This window comes from Hyaloscypha bicolor (assembly GCF_002865645.1).
Source record: "Hyaloscypha bicolor E unplaced genomic scaffold K444scaffold_136, whole genome shotgun sequence".
Classification (NCBI taxonomy): domain Eukaryota; kingdom Fungi; phylum Ascomycota; class Leotiomycetes; order Helotiales; family Hyaloscyphaceae; genus Hyaloscypha; species Hyaloscypha bicolor.
In genome coordinates, this window is record NW_020194638.1 from 10,457 (window position 1) to 31,435 (window position 20,979).

A 20,979-nucleotide genomic window follows, 5' to 3' on the forward strand; every position below is an offset into this window, starting at 1 on the left:
CTAGGTTAATTTAAGCTAGGCTATATATCCTACTAGCTTATAGTACTTATAATTAAATTAGCTAGTAGATTTTACTAGGACGCCTCGAGTAAATATAGTTACGTAACTTAAGCAAATATATAACTATATTTACTTTAGCTCTAGGTTATATATATTAAAATAAGCTTTTTTAATTTACTAAAAGCCTAATACTAAGCCTTTATAGTATAGTTAGAACTAACTATATATATTCTTACTATTATAGCGACCCCTTAGCTATAATATAATAGAAGCTCTGGCCTCCTTATTATTATTTCGGGTATTAATAGCCTTCCGGAAAAAGGAAGCAGGGTAGTTAGTCTATAAATAGTCTCGAGTATACTATACTAGTAAGCTAACTATAGATTTAAAGCCCCGGCAGGTAATATAAATGGTTTTCCCCCGGGGTAAGTACCTAATAAAATAACCTATATAGGAAAGCTTAGGGAATAAAACCCTAGAGTATAACTAGCTACTAATTCTTTTACTATTCTGGTTCTTATACTACCTCTACTTCTTATTTATTTGATTGGGAGAAAGTAAAGAGAAGAAAAAGAGAAGTAGCCAGAGAAAAAGAAAGCAGAAAAAGAAAAAAGAAAAAAAGAAGGAAAGGCAAAGAACAAGTAAAGAGGGCTTTATATACTTCTTGAAACTAGACTAGTATCCCTATATAATATTTCTTACTTAAAAAACAAGACTAAAAAAAATAGATTTACTTATTACTAAATACTATAAAAGCATTTATTAAGAAGTAAATTAGAAGCCTAACTAGGAATCAAACCTAGGCTATAGAGTTTACTAATTCTATATACTACTATTATACTATTAGGCCTTTTAGTAACTACTATTTAATTATAATTAGTTCTTACTTAGCCTATACTAGGTAATAGAGTTTTATAAAGTAATTCCTTATTTTAATATATAAGACCTAGTCCTATAAACAGGTATTATAGCTATATTATAGCTATAGATAGTAAATACTATTATAGCTAACTAGGTACTCAATTATCTAGTACTTATTTTTAGGCCAGGGCTTATATTTTCTTAGCTCGATTATATCCCTCAAGTTATAGCTATTAAGAAGCTTTATAGTTGCCTTAAGCTTATCTCCCAAAAGTTAGTATAGCTATACTTATAGGTACTACTTTTAACTATATGCCTCTAGGATAATACAGGACTTATAGGTATAATAGATAATAACTCTATAAGCTAGATTATATAATAATATAATGAGAATATACTTTGAGACAAGAGAATACTTATTAAAAGATAATAGGGAAGGTGCCCCTTTACCGAAATTCCTTTTACCGGAAAGTATATTAGTTAGTAATATATATACTAATTAGTATACGGGCATTCTTACTTTTCACTAAAAAAGGGGCCCCATATAAGAAATAGATATTAACTAGCCTTTATATTCTAGCCTCTATATTCTGTAATATGTAATAAAACTTTATAGTCCTAAGCTTACCCTAGTTTAGCCAGAACAAGAGCTGCTATATAATTAGCCTGGATATACTCGTTCCTCTTAAGTAATACCATTTCTCTAAGCCAGAGTATATACTCAAGTTTAGTCTAGAATATCTGCCGGAAGTACTTTTATAGCCAATTACTATTACCTGCCCGTTTATATATCCCGTAATAAAGCGGTATAATTATATTAGGAAACTAATATTCTATTTCCTTATACTCTAGATCCGCTATCCGGCAAATATCCTATAGCTAATAATAGTTCTAGTAAGCTATATATTACTAAATCTACTTTTTCTCTTCTCTCTTCTATATCTGGTATATCTTATTCTTTATATGAATCTAGTAAAACTACCAGAAGCAAGTATCTAGTATGTAATTAAATTTATGGCCAAGTATATAATAATAGAGATAACTACCTAATATAACTTTAAGGTCTCGCTTATAGCTATTAAGTACCTAATCTCGGATATAGTCTTGCTATAATATCTTATCCGGACTAGTAAATTATATTCCTCTGGTTACTACTAATTCAAATTTCAAGTCGAGAGGCCGGGCTTTGGTATAAGGCTCTCTATAGACCTGGTATATCTCTTTGCCTACTATATACTATTACTAATTTGGCCGATTATCCAAAAACTGGCTAAGAATGCTCCGGAAGCAGTATTACTAGGTCAAATATAGCTATATGGCCTCCCGATTAGAAGAGAGGGACTTATTTACTTATGGCTTTTACCCGGAATATAAGAAAATAATAGAAAAAGCCTTCTTACTATCTCGGCCTATTTTACTAGATTCCTGAGAAAAGGCAGATACTTTACTAGGCGTATTTATATAAACTACTTATTATATATAAGAATAGTTAAACCTAATCCCGAGAGTAGATATAGTTATAATTACGAGCTAGTCTTTATTAGTAATTCACTAGGAGAGAATAGTAGCCTTTTCTTTATTAGACCCTAATTTGGAGATATATAATAAATACTATAGAAGATTAGTAAGCTAAGCTACTTTATTTTATATATAATAGTAAATAATAATCTTATTCCAGAAATAATTAAAGATCTCTTACTTAGGCTAGTATACTTATATTAGATTAGTAGCTCTCTTAATTAAGGGCCCGGGTCTAGCTTTAAAGCTAACTATATACTTAATATTAGGCCGGTTAGTCGACTCTCGGATAATCCTAGGCTTTATAAGCTTATTATACTTAATAAACTCTTTTTATATTACTAGGGGAAATATAGCTATTAGCCAGACTATCTATATCCTAATCTGCCAGATATACTAGCCTAGTTAGGCTATATATAGCCGGTAGTTACTAGCTATAATAGTAAAATAACTCTTATTAATTATAATATAGTCTAGCTTCTGCTTACTAACTAGAATATAATAGTATTTAAGAAAGCCTTAAGTATATATAGCTTTAGCTAATATAATAACTAACGAAGCTAACTATTAGTAGTTAATAGACCAGATTAGTGGCCGGATACCTATTTCGTAAAAGCATCTTAGTATATTGCCTTATAGAGTAACTATTAGTAGAACTAGGATTATAGTCCTAGTATCTGTAATTATAGCTTTAATTATAATAACCAAAGTCTTACCGGAGCCGGTTCCTATTACTAGAACTACCTGCTTGGCTAGCTAAGGCCCTATAATAGCAAGTACTTTATTCTACTAACCAGGGACCCGGAATTATAAGCCTAGTATATTATATAGTTTCCGAATAATAGCAAGTAAATTAGCCTCAAAATATATACCTTTCCTATATATCTGACTATATTTGGAAGTATCTAGTATTTGTAGTAATAGTATCTCTAAAGTATCCCGTAGCCTCTTTCCCTATAGAATATAGTTAAACCGGAAGAATATATACTAACTCTTGGATACTCGGTAATTCCGGTATAGTAAAGTATTTATAATAAGTATTATTATTTTAGTATATATATAATTAAAAGTATAATATATATAATTACTTAGTTCTGCCAGAGTAACTAGATCTAGCTCGTCCTTAATATCCTCTCCTATATCTTCCTTAAGATCAAAATTCGCCTATTCCTTAATAGAAAACTTCTCCTTTATAATTAATACTATAAACTATTACTAGTTTAATATATATAGGTGCGGTATCTTAGTATAAGTATATACTTTTATTAGGCAGGCCAAAAGCATCCTATTAGCCTATACTATCCCGTCTAGCTTAGCCCAGAAATATAGAGAGATGAGAGTACCTAAAGTCTGTTATTAGAAGAATAGTTACCTTAGAGGCAGGACATATATAATATACGAAAGTAATAGATCCCTAATTACCTTTAGTAAGAATTAGATATTATTCTTATATATACCGGACTATTACTAACCCTTATAATACTGGGTATAGATTATAACTAGCTTCTCCTATATTAATAAGTAGTACTATTAAGTATTATTATACCATATTACTAATAATAACTCGGATACTTGTAATAGTAGACTGCCGGGGATATGGAATAATACTAATACTTACTCTAGGAATTCCTGAGTATATATCTCGTAAATAGCTATAGCCTTTAGATATAAGATCATGTTCCTATCCTTACTATTAGTTAAAAACATGGCCCGGAGCTTAGTATTACCCTGGATCCGCCGGATAAAAGTAAGCTTAATACTTTCTAGAAACTCAGTATTACTAGGATAAGAGAGCTATAAGCTACTAAAATCTTCCAGATCTAGGTTATCCTTTAGCCTTTATAATTCTATTAGGATAAGGTCCTTGGCTTGGAATAGGAGCTTATTATAAAGTAAGATATGGGCTTATTAATATTCGGAAACTATTAAGTCAAAGATCTGTAATATCTGTAATTTTACCCTATAATATTTCACTATCTGTTTATCTAAGAACTACCGAGCTTGGTATTTTGTAATAGTAGCTTTTCTAACCTTAAATAAGTATAGCCTCTACTATAGAATATGTCCAAACGGGGTCTTAGCTAGCTACTAGAAGAACTTCTTATAGATCTTGGTAAGAAAGACGGGGATTTAATCTTCATTATCTTACTCTTAGAAACAAGTATAGTTAAAAAGTACTAGCTAAGTAGTCCAGATTAGAGCTAATAAATGGCTATTGAAATTCCCCGGCTCCTCCTATAATCCCCGGCCTTTCCTATAAACTTTCCTACTTAGTATAATATAGAAACTCAAGATAGGAAACTTAAATGGCATACTACTAATAGTATAGCAAATTAGAGCCAAGTAAAGTCGCTAAATAGTATACTTGAGAGCTAGCTTAGCCTCCTCCATATCCTTAATAGCCAAGGCTTCTATAATCTCATTTATAGCTTGGATCTATAAAGTAGTTGGCTAGATAATATTCCCGGGCAGTACTTGCTCTGGCTTAGCCCGGGTAAAATAGCCGCCTTTATAATATACTATATAATAGTAGTATACTAATAACTACTTTATAGTAGTAAAGTAGGTAACTAGGGTTAATATATTCTTGAAATACCGGAACCTATCTGCTTTACCTAAAGCCCTAATATAGAATTTGTTTAGGATATTAGCCTGCTACTATATTATTTTCCGGTCTAGCAAGGTATTACTATATAACTAGTATACGTCTCTCAAGGCAGCCTTGGCTATAACTAAAATTCGGACGAGATTAGGATCCTTAGTATTCTTACTATCTATATTAAGCTCTTTCTTTAGTAATAGCTTATACGAGCTCCAGATCTCCTTATCCTTTAGTATAGTCAGATAATATAGAAAACCCATTATATTATATAGTTATAGTACCCTTTCCGACCTTGAATCTCTAATATCCTAAACTATAATTACTTGCTTCTCAAGATCATATTTTATATTCTTATAATCCTTCTCTAATTACTTAAATAGTTCCTTCTCTAGCTTAGTTAATAATATAGAGCCTCTGGCTATTTCCCTACCTTTCTCCCTATCTACTACTATAAAATAATTAATCCGGCCCTTTATAGTAAAGTATATCTATAGCTTATACTCTTTCTATAACTAACTACTCTTATGAGACCTTGCTTCGGTCTTATGGCAAGCAGCCCAGTATTTCTTTATCTTGGGGAGATAGCGGGTACTATAGCTATACTGCGACTATAGATAGTAGATACTATTATAGCTAACCAGGTACTTAATTATCTGGTACCTGTCTTCGGGCCGGGGCTTGTACTCTCTGAGCTCGGCTATACTCCTCAGGTTATAGCTACTAAGGAGCTATGCAGTCGCCTTGAGCTCGTCTCCCAAGAGTCGGTATAACTGCGCTTGCAGGTGCCGCTCTTGACTACGTACCCCTGGAATAACGCAGGACTTGCAGATATGGCAGATAGTAACCCTGTAAATCGGATTATACGAGAACATGACGAGTACGTGCTTCGAGACGAGGGAATACTTATTTAAAGGGGGGTGGGGAGTAGTAGGGGAGGTGCCCTTTTACCGAAATCCCTTTTACCGGAAAGTGCATTAGTCAGCAGCGCACGCACTAATCAGTGCACTGGCATTCTCACCTTTCACCGAAAAAGGGGCCTCACATAAGAGGTAGGCTCTGTGGGTCCAATATAAATATCGGTTGGGCGTATTAGTCTGATACTGCCAGCTGAATCGATAGTTAGTGGCTTGAAAAGCATGCGTTTGAAGCTGGTCTTACACATCATGTCTTTCCAGTGTGCCAAAAAGCCCGGTAAACGCTGCAAAAATGACAGTACGGGGGAATATTCGCAGCCGAATCCCCTAATACTGTCAATAACTCATCTCAATGGTTGCATCTAGTACTCACAAGGTAGGATAGAAAAGCTGGCTGTAGTGATCCACATTTGGAAATAGCTCTCTCTTCACGAAATATTCATCGTGCTCGGTAGCCGTATGAATAGCCTCCGCAACATCATAGAAAGGAATGGAATCAGTACCCAACTCTTTCAACAACTCCAATACCGGGGCAACTCTCGGATCAATAGTCTTGTAGGAAGCGTGACCGTATCCATAAAGTCTCACTTCCTTACGTTTCACTTTTTCTATCAACGTAGGAACATTTTCAGGAATTCCCACCTTTGCAATAGTTCTGTATGCAGCTTCTTGCGCTCCGAAGTGTAACAACCCGCTGCAAGCAGTGAGTGCTCCAATTAAGGAAGAGATAGGATCGGTTAATGAGGAGGACGCAACCCGCAAGGCAAATGTTGAATTTGTCATGCCGTGGTCTACAATGACCGGACCCCATCGCCTGAAGCAACATAATTTTGTGGGATTCGGTTGCGCCGTCGAGGACTCGATGTTTCCACTCATAGTGAATATGTTCTCGTAGAAAGTCCTATCCGGGGACGGCGGGGTGAATTCACAGCCTTTGCGATAGCTGATTGTAAGACCAAGAACTACTCCATACGCTGCAATTGTGCGAATGATTGCTTCGTCGACTTTTTCCAGGTTTCCGTGGAAGATGTTCTTTGCTGCCAGAGAGGGGATAGAGTCTGGTTCGGATGCTAGCCAAGCGGATAGACCGGCAATTACAATTGGCATTGGTGGTGCAGATGTACTTGGACTCTCGCAATTAGCCAAAATATACTAAAGAGAGAGAGACGAGTTGACTCACGGAAAGCTCTTAATGACTTTGGGAACGCTTGGAGGGATCTTTGTCATTGCAGCAGCAAGAGAATAACGTAGGACTTCTCTCTGAGAAGCGGTTGGTAGCTCTTCCCATATCATTAAGTGTAGAATGTCCTCGAAGTCTGTACCGGATAGCTCTTCGAGAGTATGACCATGGAAGAGAAGAAAACCTCTTTCTCCGTCACTGCAAGTCAATATTAGTAAAGTCTCAGGTGAAGAAATGGATACCACTTACGCCCAGGTAATATGATTCTCGGACACAGCAGTATTGAGAAGACGTGGATCGTAGATGCGAAGGCCATTAGCCACTTTGTCCGCGCGACGAGAGTCTTCAGCAGGACATTTGATCTTCTTGAATTCTGTTGCCTCAACAGAATTTCGCCGGATTGGAATCTCGTATTCGAGTGAAGTGCGAGAATCTTTGATGTACAAAATGCCATTGGACGTGCTTGGTGCCTCTTCTGCCATAATGACAACAGCAGGCTCTCCCATGATGAACAAGAATGAAGCTGCGAGACTTTGCGTATGGAAGGATCAGACGAATTTTTGATTGGGATGGCTGATAGACCCTATGTTCTGTCGTTTTGCTTCCCAACCGTTATATGATATCAGAACAGGACGTAATTTGTGCGAGATGGGAGATTATACAATACATCTAAATATGAAGGGATCCTAGCTGCATGAGAGTCGACGGCCACTGCTGCACTGCAGGACTGAATAAGCATGTAGGGCCGTCATACATGATATTTGACACATTGCAGGACTTGGGAGGGACGGGACGAGATGAACAACCCACCCCAAGGAGGGAAATGCAGGAAGGAGGGGCGCAGGCACAGACGGGATAACTTCAGCAAGTATTCGTGGTGTTTAGAAGTCTGTAAATGGGCTAGACATCCCGTCGCCACTTTCTAACATATTCTCGCTTTCTTAACCAATAAAGACAGTTTAAAGGGCTGGGCTATATTTTAAAGGGGGGCGTCCAAAATAGGCAATACAAACCGAGACCAACGACTGAGCCGTCTTAACCAATTGCATTTAATATTCAAGTGTATTTAATATTCAAGTGTATTTAATATTCAAGTGTATTTAATATTCAAGTGTATTTAATATTCAAGTGTATTTAATATTCAACTGTATTTAATATTCAAGTGTATTTAATAACCAACTGTATTTAATAATCAACTGCATTTAATAACCAACTGCATTTAATAACCAACTGCATTTAATAACCAACTGCATTTAATAACCAACTGCATTTAATAACTAACCGCAATTTAGTAGCCTAAAGCCCTATAACCATGCTAGTGTAGTTATAAGACTTTTGGTACGACCTCAGTTTTCTTGCCGAAGCCAGACCCCGCTGCTAGTGCTAGCAATGACTCACCGGACGAGGGGGATATCCAGTCGGTCCGATCTAAAAGCAATAAAATAGTCGTTCTTTTGTATCTATAATAACTTTTTAACTATAACTCTAATTAATTAATACTAAGTAATGCAATTATAGAAAAAAAACCAGGCAAATACAACCTATTAATTAGATTTGTAATGCGATTTGTAATTAATTAATAATCGGGTTTTTAATATATATAATTTTTTTTACTTTTTTACTTTTTAATTATATAAAACGCGAAAATATTTTATGAAAGTTATATATATCTAAGCAAATAGTAAATTAGACTTAGACTTACAAGGCCTTATAAGGCCCTTTAAGCTTTTATAAGCTTAATATATATAATAAAAGCTTAAATTTCAAAGAGTTATTATTAAAGAAAGTATAAATTATAAAAAATCTATAATCCTAATTACGTGTAATCTCATATATTATACGAGGTATAATTTTTTACTTATATAAAACACGAAATTTTTTATATAAGCTTATATAAAAATAATTATATATTTGACTCTTATAATATTAAAGGTATTAAAAATTAGAGATTAGAGAATTAATTACTATAATATATATAATAATTCCGATTAATACGATTTATATTAGTTAGTATTTTAATAGTAATTTTTTTTTCTTTATTGCTTTTGGATCAGATTAATTATACCGTGCAATATTTCGGAAACAAAGTACATAATAGCCTGGGGATACAATGCACACGTTACAAAGGTAGGGGAGACTGTAAGGCTATGAGAGGTTGTCCAGGCCCCAGGTGCCCTCATCGACATGTTTCGCTTGTATTGCACTGGTGTTGTGTCGGAGTACCGGAATGATTCCGAAGGATGCCGGGTGCCAGCAATATGCAATGCGGCGATGCAGGGATGTGGGGGGATAAAGACGAAGTTCTGCGATGTTGTTTAGGAGATTACTGAACTGCTGCAACACAAACTTGCTCACAAGTAAATTATCAGCAGTTTCTACTTACGACACCGCAAGGTTTTTGTTGCCCGTAGAAACAAAGACGACTCAAAGACTTCAGTTTCTGATAGCGGTCTATTTTTTGCTGTATTCTGAGAGCAGAATGCAATGCAAGGGCTCAACGAATAGGGGTTCTCGTGTGCTTAAATAACCGGGAATAGATCTGGACACCGCACAGTAGCCGATCATCTCCCAACCCTTTTCTGTTTCACAGGGTATAAGGAAGTGACGACCGAGCAATTGTCGGCCTTCACTTTGGATACAAACTTTCGTCCAACTCTCGCTCTCATCTCAGTCTCGGATCGGATCAAACAAACACAGTCGGACCTCGAACTTATCGCACCAAGTCAAAGCCATGGCAAGCCCTGAGAGGGCAGCAGAGCCCGAAATAGTCACACAGTCCACAGAACCAGCACTCGAACACGAACAAAATGCTGCAGTAGAGCAAGCCAACACCCCCACAGAAATTCCTTATGAAGTTCATTCAATTTTCAGTCCAAACAACAAGAAATTCATCATCCTCACAGCCTCCACCGCGGCGTTCTTCTCTCCTCTATCGTCAAATATTTACCTGCCTGCTCTCAATTTGCTGGCTCGCGATTTACATGTCAGTGATAGCAAAATCAATTTGACGGTCACAACTTATTTAGTAAGTAATTTCTTCGATGCTTTCCTACTATCATAATACTAACAAATTGAAGATATTCCAAGCAATTTCACCCTTGATGGTAGCTGGATTTTCCGACAACTCAGGTCGACGACCAGCATATATCATCTGCTTCATTTTCTACGTCGCCGCCAATATCGGCTTAGCTCTCCAAAATAATTATGTAGCTCTTCTCATTTTAAGATGTTTCCAAAGTGCAGGAAGCAGCGGAACAGTAGCTCTTTGCCAAGGAGTAGTCGCCGACATAGCAACTTCCGCCGAAAGAGGAAAATACGTCGCATACTCTTCAGTCAGCACGATTCTCGGACCAACTCTATCACCCATCATAGGAGGTCTCCTGAGTCAATACCTCGGATGGAAAGCCATATTCTGGTTCTTGACAATCTTCGCCGTGCCCATATTCATCCTTCTCATGCTCTTCCTTCCAGAGACATGTCATAAAGTCGTAGGCAATGGCTCTATACCACCAACTCATTTCCTCAACAAATCTGTAATGAGTTATCTCATCGAGAAGAAGCTCGCCAAAGAAGGCACACCAATCGACCGCGCCCAACAAGAAGCCTTAGCCAAAAACACGTATTGGAAATTTCCAAATCCACTCGCAACACTCGTTGTTCTCTTTAACAAAGAAGCCGCTTTCCTAATGCTATACATCGGTCTTCTCCTAGCAGTCCACTACTTAATCCTCTCCGGAATCCCATCCATCTACGCAGCAACTTACAACCTCAACGAAATCCAAATCGCGCTCGTATACATTCCCTATGGATTCGGAAGTGTAGTCTCAGCTTTCACAACCGGAAAACTGGTTGATTGGAATTATCGACGCCACGCAAAACGTCTTGATTTCCCTCTCGTACTCAATCGGAAATTGGATTTAACTGACTTTCCCATCGAGAGAGCAAGACTCGAGGTAGCTTTGCCCCTTCTCTATTTCGGTAGTGCTCTTATCATCGTTTACGGCTGGCTCTTGACTCTGAATGTCAGTTTGGCAGGCCCTCTTATTCTGCTTTTCTTTATTGGTTGGTGTATTTTTGCAATATATCAGGTGACAGCTATCCTGGTTGTGGATATATATCCTGATAATCCAGCGACAGCTACAGCAGCGAATAATTTGATTAGATGTTTGTTTAGTGCGGGGTCGACGGCGGTCTGTGTACTTATGTTGCAGGGGATTGGGAGAGGTTGGACTTATACGCTTGCGGCACTGTTGTTTGTGGCGCTGAGTCCGGTGTTGTGGGTTTTGATTAAGTTTGGACCTGGGTGGAGGAGGGTGATAAAGGAGAGTAAGGGGGGAAAAAAACTAGAGGGGATTTGGATTATACTGCGGAGCTCAGGGATTTGAGTACGAGTCAGGACAACGATGGAACTATCATTCTTGAGACGAAGTGAATTATATAGACAATAGAATATGAGAGCATCTCGGGGCCCTTTCTTGTTCAAAGCCACCCATGCAATGATATTATTGTGGCAAAAGCATAAATATTCCAGTCTCCAGTCTCATACCAGCTCTCAGCAATCATGCAACAAGACTCATCTCATTATCCCTAGAAGTCTTTTTACTCCTAGCTACTCGTGCTTTTTGGTTCTTATCTCCATGTCGTCTTTGGGCAGTCTACATTCTCTGCAACTTCTCCTTGCGCACAAGGATGTCGCTCGTCTTCAGGGAAGTGTGGGTTTGGCCCTGACTATTGTACGGGATGTCAAGGAACTTGCAATGCTGTAGCAGAGTGCGGGCAGTATGCTGCGCTAGGCAATCAGGCTTGCCTACTAAATATATGTTATTCGTACTACGGGTTAGTAATTCCGGGATTGCGGACCGAACTTGACACCTTATATAAAGTTCTTTGCTGATTTCTTCAGCTTCTGTGGTACAACTATCGTTATAGGGAACTAGATCCTCGATACCTAGGCACCTTAATAGAGGCACAAATTTATTCTTGCTTCCAGATTTCCTTATCCTCAAAAGCGCCCAGGGAAATGGTATTCCCCAAAAGAGAAACGTGGCGGTGGCCCTGACGACTCCGATGACAAAACATCAGGATGTGCTACTCAACCAGCGATATTCTGCATGGATACGTGCTCAAGGGTCAGCCGGTCACTCAGCTGTTCAGCGACATGTACTGCAACCAGCACAGGCTGCGATCTTACCGGAACCACCACGACAACAACCCAGGGCTGCAGCTCCCAACCTTGCCAAACAGCAGTTATCACTACCATTGGCGGCGACCCTGCTTCTTCAATAACTATCTGTCCCGATTGTGAAGCAACTCCGACAGACCCAGGCTCTACCCTACCTCCGTACACACTCCCAGCTGGAAAGATCCTGTAGTGGCTCCCGATTCCACGCTATTCACAATCACGTTTGTCACAAATTATATTATCGACACCCCAAGCTTTGATGTCGACACTGCAGCCGCTTTCGCAGCCATGCAATCCATCGACTTCCAGCAACTCTCATTCTTCTCGGGTGGAATTCTTACCGTAGCCACAACAGCGACCTTCGCCGAACCAGCAGGGCCTTTGACAATCCCGGTATCTCAAACGATACCCGACTATAGCACCACCTTCTGTTGCAACCACAACTGCAGAGCAACCTGCCGTGGTGAACCCGGGAACTCATCCATGTCAGTTATCATCAGATTGTCCGCAATCAAATTGCAATTTCGATCAAACGCCGGTATGTGCGCCGAACGGGACATGTCTTGTGGATCTAGTTCATTGAATCTTGGGCCTCCCGGACGAAGGCCCGGAGGGCGTATCCGACATTTAAACCATTTTTAAAGGGTTTTAAAAGAAGTTGAGACATTCTTTTGTAATAAAAAGATATTATGGGAGCCTTAACGCGTTTCAAGTAAGCTTAAGTCTTTAATTCTTAGCTTGAGAAATGTTTGATAATAACACGAGGAAAAGGAAGCCCCATAAATATAGGCTGCCTGTCACTAAATTTTAGGGCCACGGTCGCTAAATTATGGGCCGTAAGTTCTAAAATTTCGTACCTGACTGTTTCGTGAGGTGCGATACTGATTTTTAGAATAGCCCCACTCCGCGCTCCCTATTTCCCCCCTCTTCCCCCTATACTTATATATGTATATATATATAGAATAGAGTCAAAAAGATAGAGAGAGAGTAACTATTTTAAGTAGTAGTAGGGGCATAGGCAGAAGGAGGGGAGGCTGGTAGTTTATAGGCGTAGACGAATTTTGGTGGGGTGGATCGTGAAAATCAGATTTAGCGTTTTGCGTTTTGCGCTGGCACATTTGATCCTTACTGCTTTCCGTAGGTTCGGGCTTTTGGCTGGTGAACCCTTCTAGCTGATGGTTTTTTCAAATGGGGCTGGCTGATTTGGCAACATCTTTAGAACAGTGGGCAGTAGTGGGCAGCACAACTAGCGTACAAGAAGGTGGGCAAGCCTCGGGGCTAGGGAGTTGAGAATTTACAATTAGACATACGGCAGATCCCGTTCACCATTGGCGAGAGCGGAAATAAGCACAACAGAGCAATTCTTGGCGAGGATAAGGGGCACAGTGGCCGACCTCGGAGAGAATCCGAGTCATGTCCTTATGATGCTTCACGTCGCCGTCCGAATTTTGCTTCTCTTCACCTGCCACAACACCAAACCCACTATTCAACGTGGTCAGATTGTCAATCAAGATATCCAACACACGAGCGGAGCCCAGCGAACAGCCAGTATGTTTGCACAGATCAAAAGCGTGGAATCTTCCGCCATGAATAATCTTCAGTTCAAGGTAACGTGCGATACAAGCATGACGGGTGTTCCATTCTCTTTCGTCCCATCTCTCTCCCATCTTCAATTCCGATTCTTATCGGATGTGACGAGTTAGAAGAGGGATTAGAGAGTCTGGATCTGAGAATATACCGTACAAATGAACTTGATCTAGATAATTCTAGCGAAAGGACATGCTTTCCCCTCCCCCTTTGGCAAGGAATCCTAACCTCTTTTAGCCTTTGATCAGAAGCCAGAAGAAACATCAAGATGTCGACTGATAAGATTACTTTTTTGACGAACTGGTAAGAGTTGATTATTGACAACGCTTTCATTTGGGCAATGTCGTGCAGGTATATTCCATGGGGGGAAGCTAATCAATGAATTGCCAGGCATGCAACACCATACCATGCACCCGTGTACCTTGCCCAGAAGCTAGGATACTTCCAAGATGAAGGCATAAAAGTAGCTCTTCTTGAGCCCAATGATCCAAGCGGTTGGTCTCCAGTTCTATGTACCGTCTATTGTGATCCCTCTAACTCGAGAGCTATGCAGATGTCACCGAGATCATCGGATCAGGAAAAGTCGACTTGGGTTTCAAGGCCATGATCCACACTCTCGCAGCGAAAGCCCGCGGCTTCCCCGTCACATCCATTGGGTCCCTTCTCGACGAGCCATTCACTGGAGTCGTTTACCTGAATGACAGTGACATCAGTACCGACTTTCGCAGCCTTAAGGGGAAGAAGATTGGATATGTTGGAGAGTTTGGAAAGGCACATAATTTCAATCCAGATGAACGAAGGAATGCTGACAGTGTCGGCATCGCAGATTCAAATTGATGAATTGACGAAGTACTACGGCATGAAGCCCACAGACTATGAGGCCGTGAGATGTGGCATGAATGTCTCCAAGGCCATCATTGAAGGTAGCATTGATGCTGGAATCGGGCTTGAAAATGTCCAGATGGTGGAACTGGAAGAATGGCTCGCGGGCCAAGGTCGTCCTCGCTCCGATGTCCAAATGCTGAGGATTGATGAGCTTGCTGAGTTGGGCTGCTGCTGCTTCTGCTCCATCTTGTATATCGGTGTGTTCCTCCCTTCGGCCTTCACATGTCATCGACTGATTACCCGATAGCAAACGACAGATTCATGGCCGAAAACCCCGACAAGATCCACAAGTTTATGAAGGCTGTAAAGCGAGCCACCGACTACGTCCTTGCTGCTCCTAGTGAAGCTTACAAGATTTACATAGACAACAAGCCAGAGATGGCTTCTCCTGTCAATCGTAAGATCTATGAGCGATCTTACGCATACTTCTCCAAAGACCTGAAGAATGTCCAGCGTGACTTGGAGAAGGTGACTAAGTATGGCAAGCGGCTTGGGGTCTTGAATGCAGACTTTGAGCCCAACTACACGAATGAATTCTTGACCTGGAAGCTTGAGAGTGACTCGGCCGACCCAACGGGTGATCAAAAGAGAATGCTTGCTCTGCAACAGGATGTCGCCAACAAGGGAGGCTTCCAAAGACTTGATGTCAAGGTTATTGCTTAAGTCTGGCGGATTTGAGGGAATCGGAAATTACTCGCCTGTTCGCGTACTTGGATTGATCTTGTACCTACCACACTCTTTTGATAATAAATTGAATGTATTTCCTCACGGATTTCTGTAATGTGAATCGCTACCCAAGTCTTCGAGTCCAACCTGATCCTGGCATTTACTGGGTGTATTTAATGCTCTTGTATTTCACTTCATTGCAATTCATATAATAATAATAATTTAAAAGATTAAATAATTTGCATTTTATAATTCTCTAAATATTAATAAAAAGTAAATATTAATATTAAATTAAAATAAAATATTTTATAAATTTTGAATTATATATAAATATTAAAAAAAGTAATAAGTCAAATAATTATAAATAATAATCTTATTAATAATTAATACTAAGCTAAAGAAAAGAAGGAGAGAAAGAGAGAGAAGAAGAGAATACAAAGCGGGAAATACTAGCTAAAATTACTGAAATGCCGGCTAGCTAAGTGAAACCAGTTATATAATAGCTACTCTTATATAACTCTGGCTAGTACCATTATAATATTATTATTATTGAGAATGTACCCCTTAGTCTGGTATGACCTGACAAGGGAATAGTATAGCAGGAGCAGAGGCAGGAGAGGAGACTCGATTATATTAACTAAAGAGAGAAGAAGAGGAAGGGGGATCCCAGACTCTTATGGAGCTGCAATCTCGCTAGTCTATACGACAGTGCCACGTTTGCACGTGACCATGTGACCTGTCTTCTCAGCAATTATTATTAATAATTAAGAAGTAATATAAAGAAATAAAGCAAAAGGTTTAAAGTATAAAATATTATTATATTTAACTTTATATAAAAATAAAATAATTCAAGTTTAATATCTAGTTAGTTATAAAGCTCCTTATAATACATTTCACTCTTAGTTATATTATAAATAAGTCAAATAAAAGGGCTACTATTTGCTTTAATCTATTTCCTTTAAGGGGTTTCTCTGTAATTCAATACTACAGACCCATTTCTTAGCGACCAAATTTCTTCAGCTCGAGCCATCGCAATAGTGGGAACACAATTATGGCCCAAGACACACCAACCCAGATCCCCAAATCAGCACCATACTCACCCACCATTTTCGCTATCGGCCCAACATACCAAATCTGGTACATAGAAATGATTGAGCCCGCCCACCCAACAAGAAAAGCCATCAGAGCAGCAAGACCAACAGGCAACTTGGAGCGATCCGCCCAAATCTCCCAGTCAAACCCGCAAGTCCGACGGAAGATGAACTGCTCCTCGAGGGAAATGGTAAGATAAATGGTAACCCAGTATCCCATGAGTGCTAGGAAGTTCTCGAAAATGTCAAAGAGGTGGTTTCTTCCCCCTAATGCGCAGGCTGTGTATATCAATACACCAACACAGGACAGAAACCATCTCGGCAGTCTCGCGAGATATCGACCCATGATCTGGAAGCCGAGCGTGGCGGAATAGGTGCCAGGAATATTATTCGCAATGAGACCGAGGGAGACAATCGCGCCGAGAAACTTGCCAAATCCACCTAGGCCTGCGTAGCCTGCCATGATCAGAGCTCCCGAGGACACGTTGTAGGCGTCTTGCCAGGCGCTGTTTGAGAAGGTACCGGATGCTAGGCCCACACCCATCATGTTTGCGAAGGAGAGCGAGAGGCCTATGCCGGTGAATGTCATGAGGAAAGTTTTCCATTTTTGGGTTGATGGCGGGTAGTAGACGAAGTAATCAGCCGCGGCCGGGGCCCAGGCTACGGAAGCCGACAAGCAGAGAGAGAGGAACGACAACCGGTTGCCGTTGATTGTCTCGGTATTGCCGGTAGATGTGATGGAAGTGTCGAAGGTTGGACCAGCGCTCCCGACCAGCACGAAAATTGCTATCAATTGTGGTGCCCACGCCCACCTAAGCAAACAGAGCTCCGTTAGTCAAGTCATGCCCTCATTGCCACCACAACAGAGAAACACGGGCGAACTCACCTCTCATAAGTCTGAAAAATCGACATCCCAAACACAACCACAACCCAAGTGACAGCAGCGACAATAATCACACCACCAACAACACTAATCCTCCCGCCAGCAACAGCAGACAACACCTGTCCCCCAACCAGGCAATCAATCATCCCATAACCCAACATAATAACAATATTCAAAAAACAACAAATCTTGCTCGGGTAATACCCCATAAAGTATCTAGCAATGACCTATCACCCCACATCAGTCATTCTCCCCTAATTATATAAAGAAACATTAACTAACCATCGTTCGATTCCCACTCTGAGGGCCAAGTGTGCTCATATAAGCAGCGCCAGCAGCCCCAAGGGCAGCTCCAAACGCAGCACAGAGCGCCGAATCAGTAAACCCCAAGTCATAAGCCAAAGGCCCTAACATGCCCACGGCGATGTTATTCGCTGTGATGTTAGAGCTGAACCAGAGCAGCATCATCCGCATATACCTCGACGCAGTAATCTCATGACGTTCCTCAACCGGGACGCGCTCGAAACCGCGCTTTTCGAGAAACCCAATGGATAAAATTTTGTCGTTCAGGCGTTCGAAGGGATTGCTTCGTGCTGGCGATTGTGCAGGGACTGCAACTGCATACTCGGGGGATAAGGAACCACCGGCATCAGCTGGTTGTGTGCGCATTCCTTTCTCTTCATCTATTGAGGTGTCTGCCATGCTGTGCTGTGCTCTGGTAGACCGGCCAGAGCGACGGTCGATTATCGAGCAATGGGGGGAGTTTCTCAAGAATGCGCGATGTGGCGAGGAGAGAAAGAAAAATCTTTGACAGAGGGTGCGGGTTTTCTCTGCCAGTGACTACATTACCCAAGGCTCGTTGCGGCCTGCCCCCATCCTGCTTTCGCAATGTAACTTGGGTTTCCTTGTAGAAGACATCTCATTGGCACTCAAAAGCGGAGAGTTGAGATGGATACTTGCCGTATCGCCCTTTTTAGGAAGGTGCTTTCGTCACTGCAGAAGAACCCTAGCCTCGTCAATAACACCCATGTCTCAGAACAAGAATAACTGATACGAATATACTTGTACCAAATCGAGGAGGCAAGAAGTGGTTCTGAATAGCTCCAGGGTGTGTTCCATCTTTATTATTAGTTACTGTAGTTTATATACCCCTGATCTTTGGCAGGCTCTTAAGAAATGAGTAAAGGGTACTGTACCAGTCCCCTGCTCGGGCCGTTTGCAGAAACGACCCGAACATGACCCGATCTCGTGGTTTGGACAGAACAGATAGTGAGCCCGTGGAGTTTATCTTGCACCGGCAAATATCCAGTCGGCGCGCCCCCTAAAATAAAAACAGCAGACCACGACTTCGCAAACCCAACCTTGAAAATCCATCAACATGGAGCTAGAGACAAAAGGCGGTTTGGCAACGGTTTTAACCTCGTAAAAGCATGTGCAGTATACACTATCCTCGGCTGGCGAGAGGTCAGATACCCGTGAGAAGAATATCGGTGCCGGACTGAGATATGGAATGGAGATGGATCGTGCAACAGCTTGGGAGTGAAATTGAGGAATGTATTGTTGGGATGAATAGGTTAGGTGTAGGTGGAGATAGGGATACAGAGGGATACGATTTCTCGAAGTGTCCGGATGGGAGTGAGAGTGTGACTTGGGCGTTGAGCGAGGGCAGAACGGTGGATGAGAAAGGGGGTGGAGAGAAACATTTGAAAGGGGGGATTACGAAGACGATGGATATTGTTGTGCTGAGCGAGGTCTGGAGGTAGCTTTGCAAATGTGCTGTACTAATATGGACGTTTTCTGCTCCGGAGTGTTGGCAATCATTCGAGTATTTGTTGCAGCGAGCTCTCGGAGAAATGTAAGGGGTTTCTCTCTTCAATGAAGCAACTCCTTTTGCGGGTATCCTACGGCGCCTATGCCACGTCCCCGCGCCTAGTGAAATGCCAACGGCAGTGATCGACGGGTTTTCGAGTCAAGTCTGGCACGCCTAGAATAATAACGAATCTGAGATATGTCTCAGGCGCTACCAACTATTTTCTGCCTTTAGATGGAGACGGAGCGGATTTTCTTGTTGAAGTCAGCGGGTAGACGGGACAAAACGAGGAAGAAAGGGGAGTTGACAAGTTTCGTAGTCAGACTGAGAGGTAGAAAGTTGAACAAAAGGCAACATCTAATAACAGTAAATTATCTCCTATTCCAGTCCATCTCCCAAACTTTGTATAGTCTTGTGAAACAGGTTCTAAATTTGCCTGTTCTTTCAGGGAAGGTGGAAAGAATAACATTTATTACAGAGCGCTAGCTCTTCGGTCACTCCAGTGGATGCTTATGTTGCGGAGCACGATAGGATAATTTTTGGAAACATACATTAGTTATTGAACCCTACAGTGCTATGTCTCTGGCTAGCCCAATACAAACCCCACAAAGGGAATGATATCTAAAGATAACAGAGCAAGCTCGTCGAGCCTTTCAAATGCTCCCTTCAATTTTGTACCAGCCTTCTATTTCCATTTTCCCATCGCAGTTGAGTTTCCTATCATAGGCGCCTAGTGAGACCAGATCTAAGCATAGAGGTTGCAAACACCAGAGATGAACGTATAAGCAATACAAGCTGGATTGCCCCTGCATGCAGCCAAGCAAGCGTCAAGGCTACCAATGTTGTTTGGGGTAGTAAGAGGTGCTTGACCGGCAGCTGGGATGCCGTTCTGCGGGTTATCGTGCGTGGCCCCAGAGACGATGTTCTGTCTCTTTTGGTTAACGCCGGTTGGGTTGCTTGCGGTTGGAACGACAGTTGGGACGTTGGAACAGTCGATATCGTAAGCGACGAGATCGATGGCAGGAGGGATAGCAGAGGCTGGGACAGAAAAAAGTTCGCAGGTGTAGACGTTGTTAACGAAGCCGAAGAGGAAGCATTCGCAGCCGGTATGAGCCTGGCATTGGGCTAAGCAAAGTGCTGCAGTAGCTGTTGAAAATAAAATTAAAAATGTACCAAAGGATTGAAGAGTTCGTTTACTTACTAATGTCAGCGGGCTCTGCAAGTGGAGTCTGGGCTGCTGTTCCTGTGGGAGGAGCTCCGCAGATATCGCGTGCGGCGAGTGGGGATGAAGTGGCGACTGAGAGGGCTGCCGCGATGGCGAAAACAATGGATGTGAAGGAAGGCATTTTGGGCAGTTGAAAACGCTGAAGTGTGACTTAAGGATTGAGAGTAAAGTGAGTGAATTGGGGTTTCCGAGAGAAGTCTGTGAATGGAGATGATACTGCTGTGAGTGAATGATGAAGAAAGCAACGTTCGACAGAACTTTTCGTATCTTTTATATTAATTCTTTCAAAATAAAAAGAGAGCGTAGTCCGGTAACTACAGGAGTACGGATACCACTATTCTTAGTTCACGAAGCTGCTAATTACACGTTATCCTAGCTGAGCAGCTCGGCGACGCGAAATTATTCCTACAATTTTGGCATCAAGAACCAAGGTAGGCCTGACAACGAGCTACAATAGGTAGCCACAATGACGTCTATCGCCATTAATTGAGGCTTAGATGGGCTGGGGAAATAAGGGATGCGCAAAGTGGGCAGAAAATTTTATCCTGACTTCGTCACTCGGTACGTAATCACCA

The 20,979-nt window shown here is 41.0% G+C and overlaps 5 protein-coding genes across 5 annotated transcripts; 2 read left to right on the forward strand and 3 right to left on the reverse strand.

The window, feature by feature from the left end:
* Positions 1 to 6,002: 6,002 nt before the first annotated feature.
* Positions 6,003 to 7,557, reverse strand: K444DRAFT_699308 (putative citrate synthase; the record flags this gene model as incomplete). Its single annotated transcript, XM_024887982.1, has 5 exons — positions 6,003 to 6,088; positions 6,140 to 6,222; positions 6,269 to 7,018; positions 7,076 to 7,273; positions 7,325 to 7,557. The coding sequence occupies 5 exons, from the start codon at positions 7,555 to 7,557 to the stop codon at positions 6,003 to 6,005; spliced, it is 1,350 nt and encodes a 449-aa protein (XP_024730711.1).
* A 2,249-nt stretch (positions 7,558 to 9,806) lies between these two features.
* Positions 9,807 to 11,531, forward strand: K444DRAFT_598107 (MFS general substrate transporter; the record flags this gene model as incomplete). Its single annotated transcript, XM_024878519.1, has 2 exons — positions 9,807 to 10,100; positions 10,153 to 11,531. The coding sequence occupies 2 exons, from the start codon at positions 9,807 to 9,809 to the stop codon at positions 11,458 to 11,460; spliced, it is 1,602 nt and encodes a 533-aa protein (XP_024730712.1). The 3' UTR covers positions 11,461 to 11,531.
* Positions 11,532 to 13,719: 2,188 nt separating this feature from the next.
* Positions 13,720 to 15,461, forward strand: K444DRAFT_618298 (thiamine synthase). Its single transcript, XM_024881287.1, has 6 exons — positions 13,720 to 13,805; positions 14,082 to 14,147; positions 14,235 to 14,338; positions 14,398 to 14,615; positions 14,671 to 14,926; positions 14,977 to 15,461. Exons 2-6 carry the CDS (start codon positions 14,113 to 14,115, stop codon positions 15,390 to 15,392), a joined length of 1,029 nt encoding a protein of 342 aa, XP_024730713.1. The 5' UTR covers positions 13,720 to 13,805; positions 14,082 to 14,112; the 3' UTR covers positions 15,393 to 15,461.
* Positions 15,462 to 16,324: 863 nt separating this feature from the next.
* On the reverse strand, positions 16,325 to 18,159 carry K444DRAFT_570249 (uncharacterized protein). Its single transcript, XM_024877256.1, has 3 exons — positions 17,652 to 18,159; positions 17,373 to 17,596; positions 16,325 to 17,298 (listed from the first exon to the last, which is right to left on the reverse strand). Exons 1-3 carry the CDS (start codon positions 18,069 to 18,071, stop codon positions 16,395 to 16,397), a joined length of 1,548 nt encoding a protein of 515 aa, XP_024730714.1. The 5' UTR covers positions 18,072 to 18,159; the 3' UTR covers positions 16,325 to 16,394.
* Positions 18,160 to 19,741: 1,582 nt separating this feature from the next.
* Positions 19,742 to 20,614, reverse strand: K444DRAFT_699337 (uncharacterized protein). Its single transcript, XM_024887983.1, has 2 exons — positions 20,381 to 20,614; positions 19,742 to 20,325 (listed from the first exon to the last, which is right to left on the reverse strand). The coding sequence occupies exons 1-2, from the start codon at positions 20,523 to 20,525 to the stop codon at positions 19,925 to 19,927; spliced, it is 546 nt and encodes a 181-aa protein (XP_024730715.1). The 5' UTR covers positions 20,526 to 20,614; the 3' UTR covers positions 19,742 to 19,924.
* Between the last annotated feature and the right edge of the window lie 365 nt (positions 20,615 to 20,979).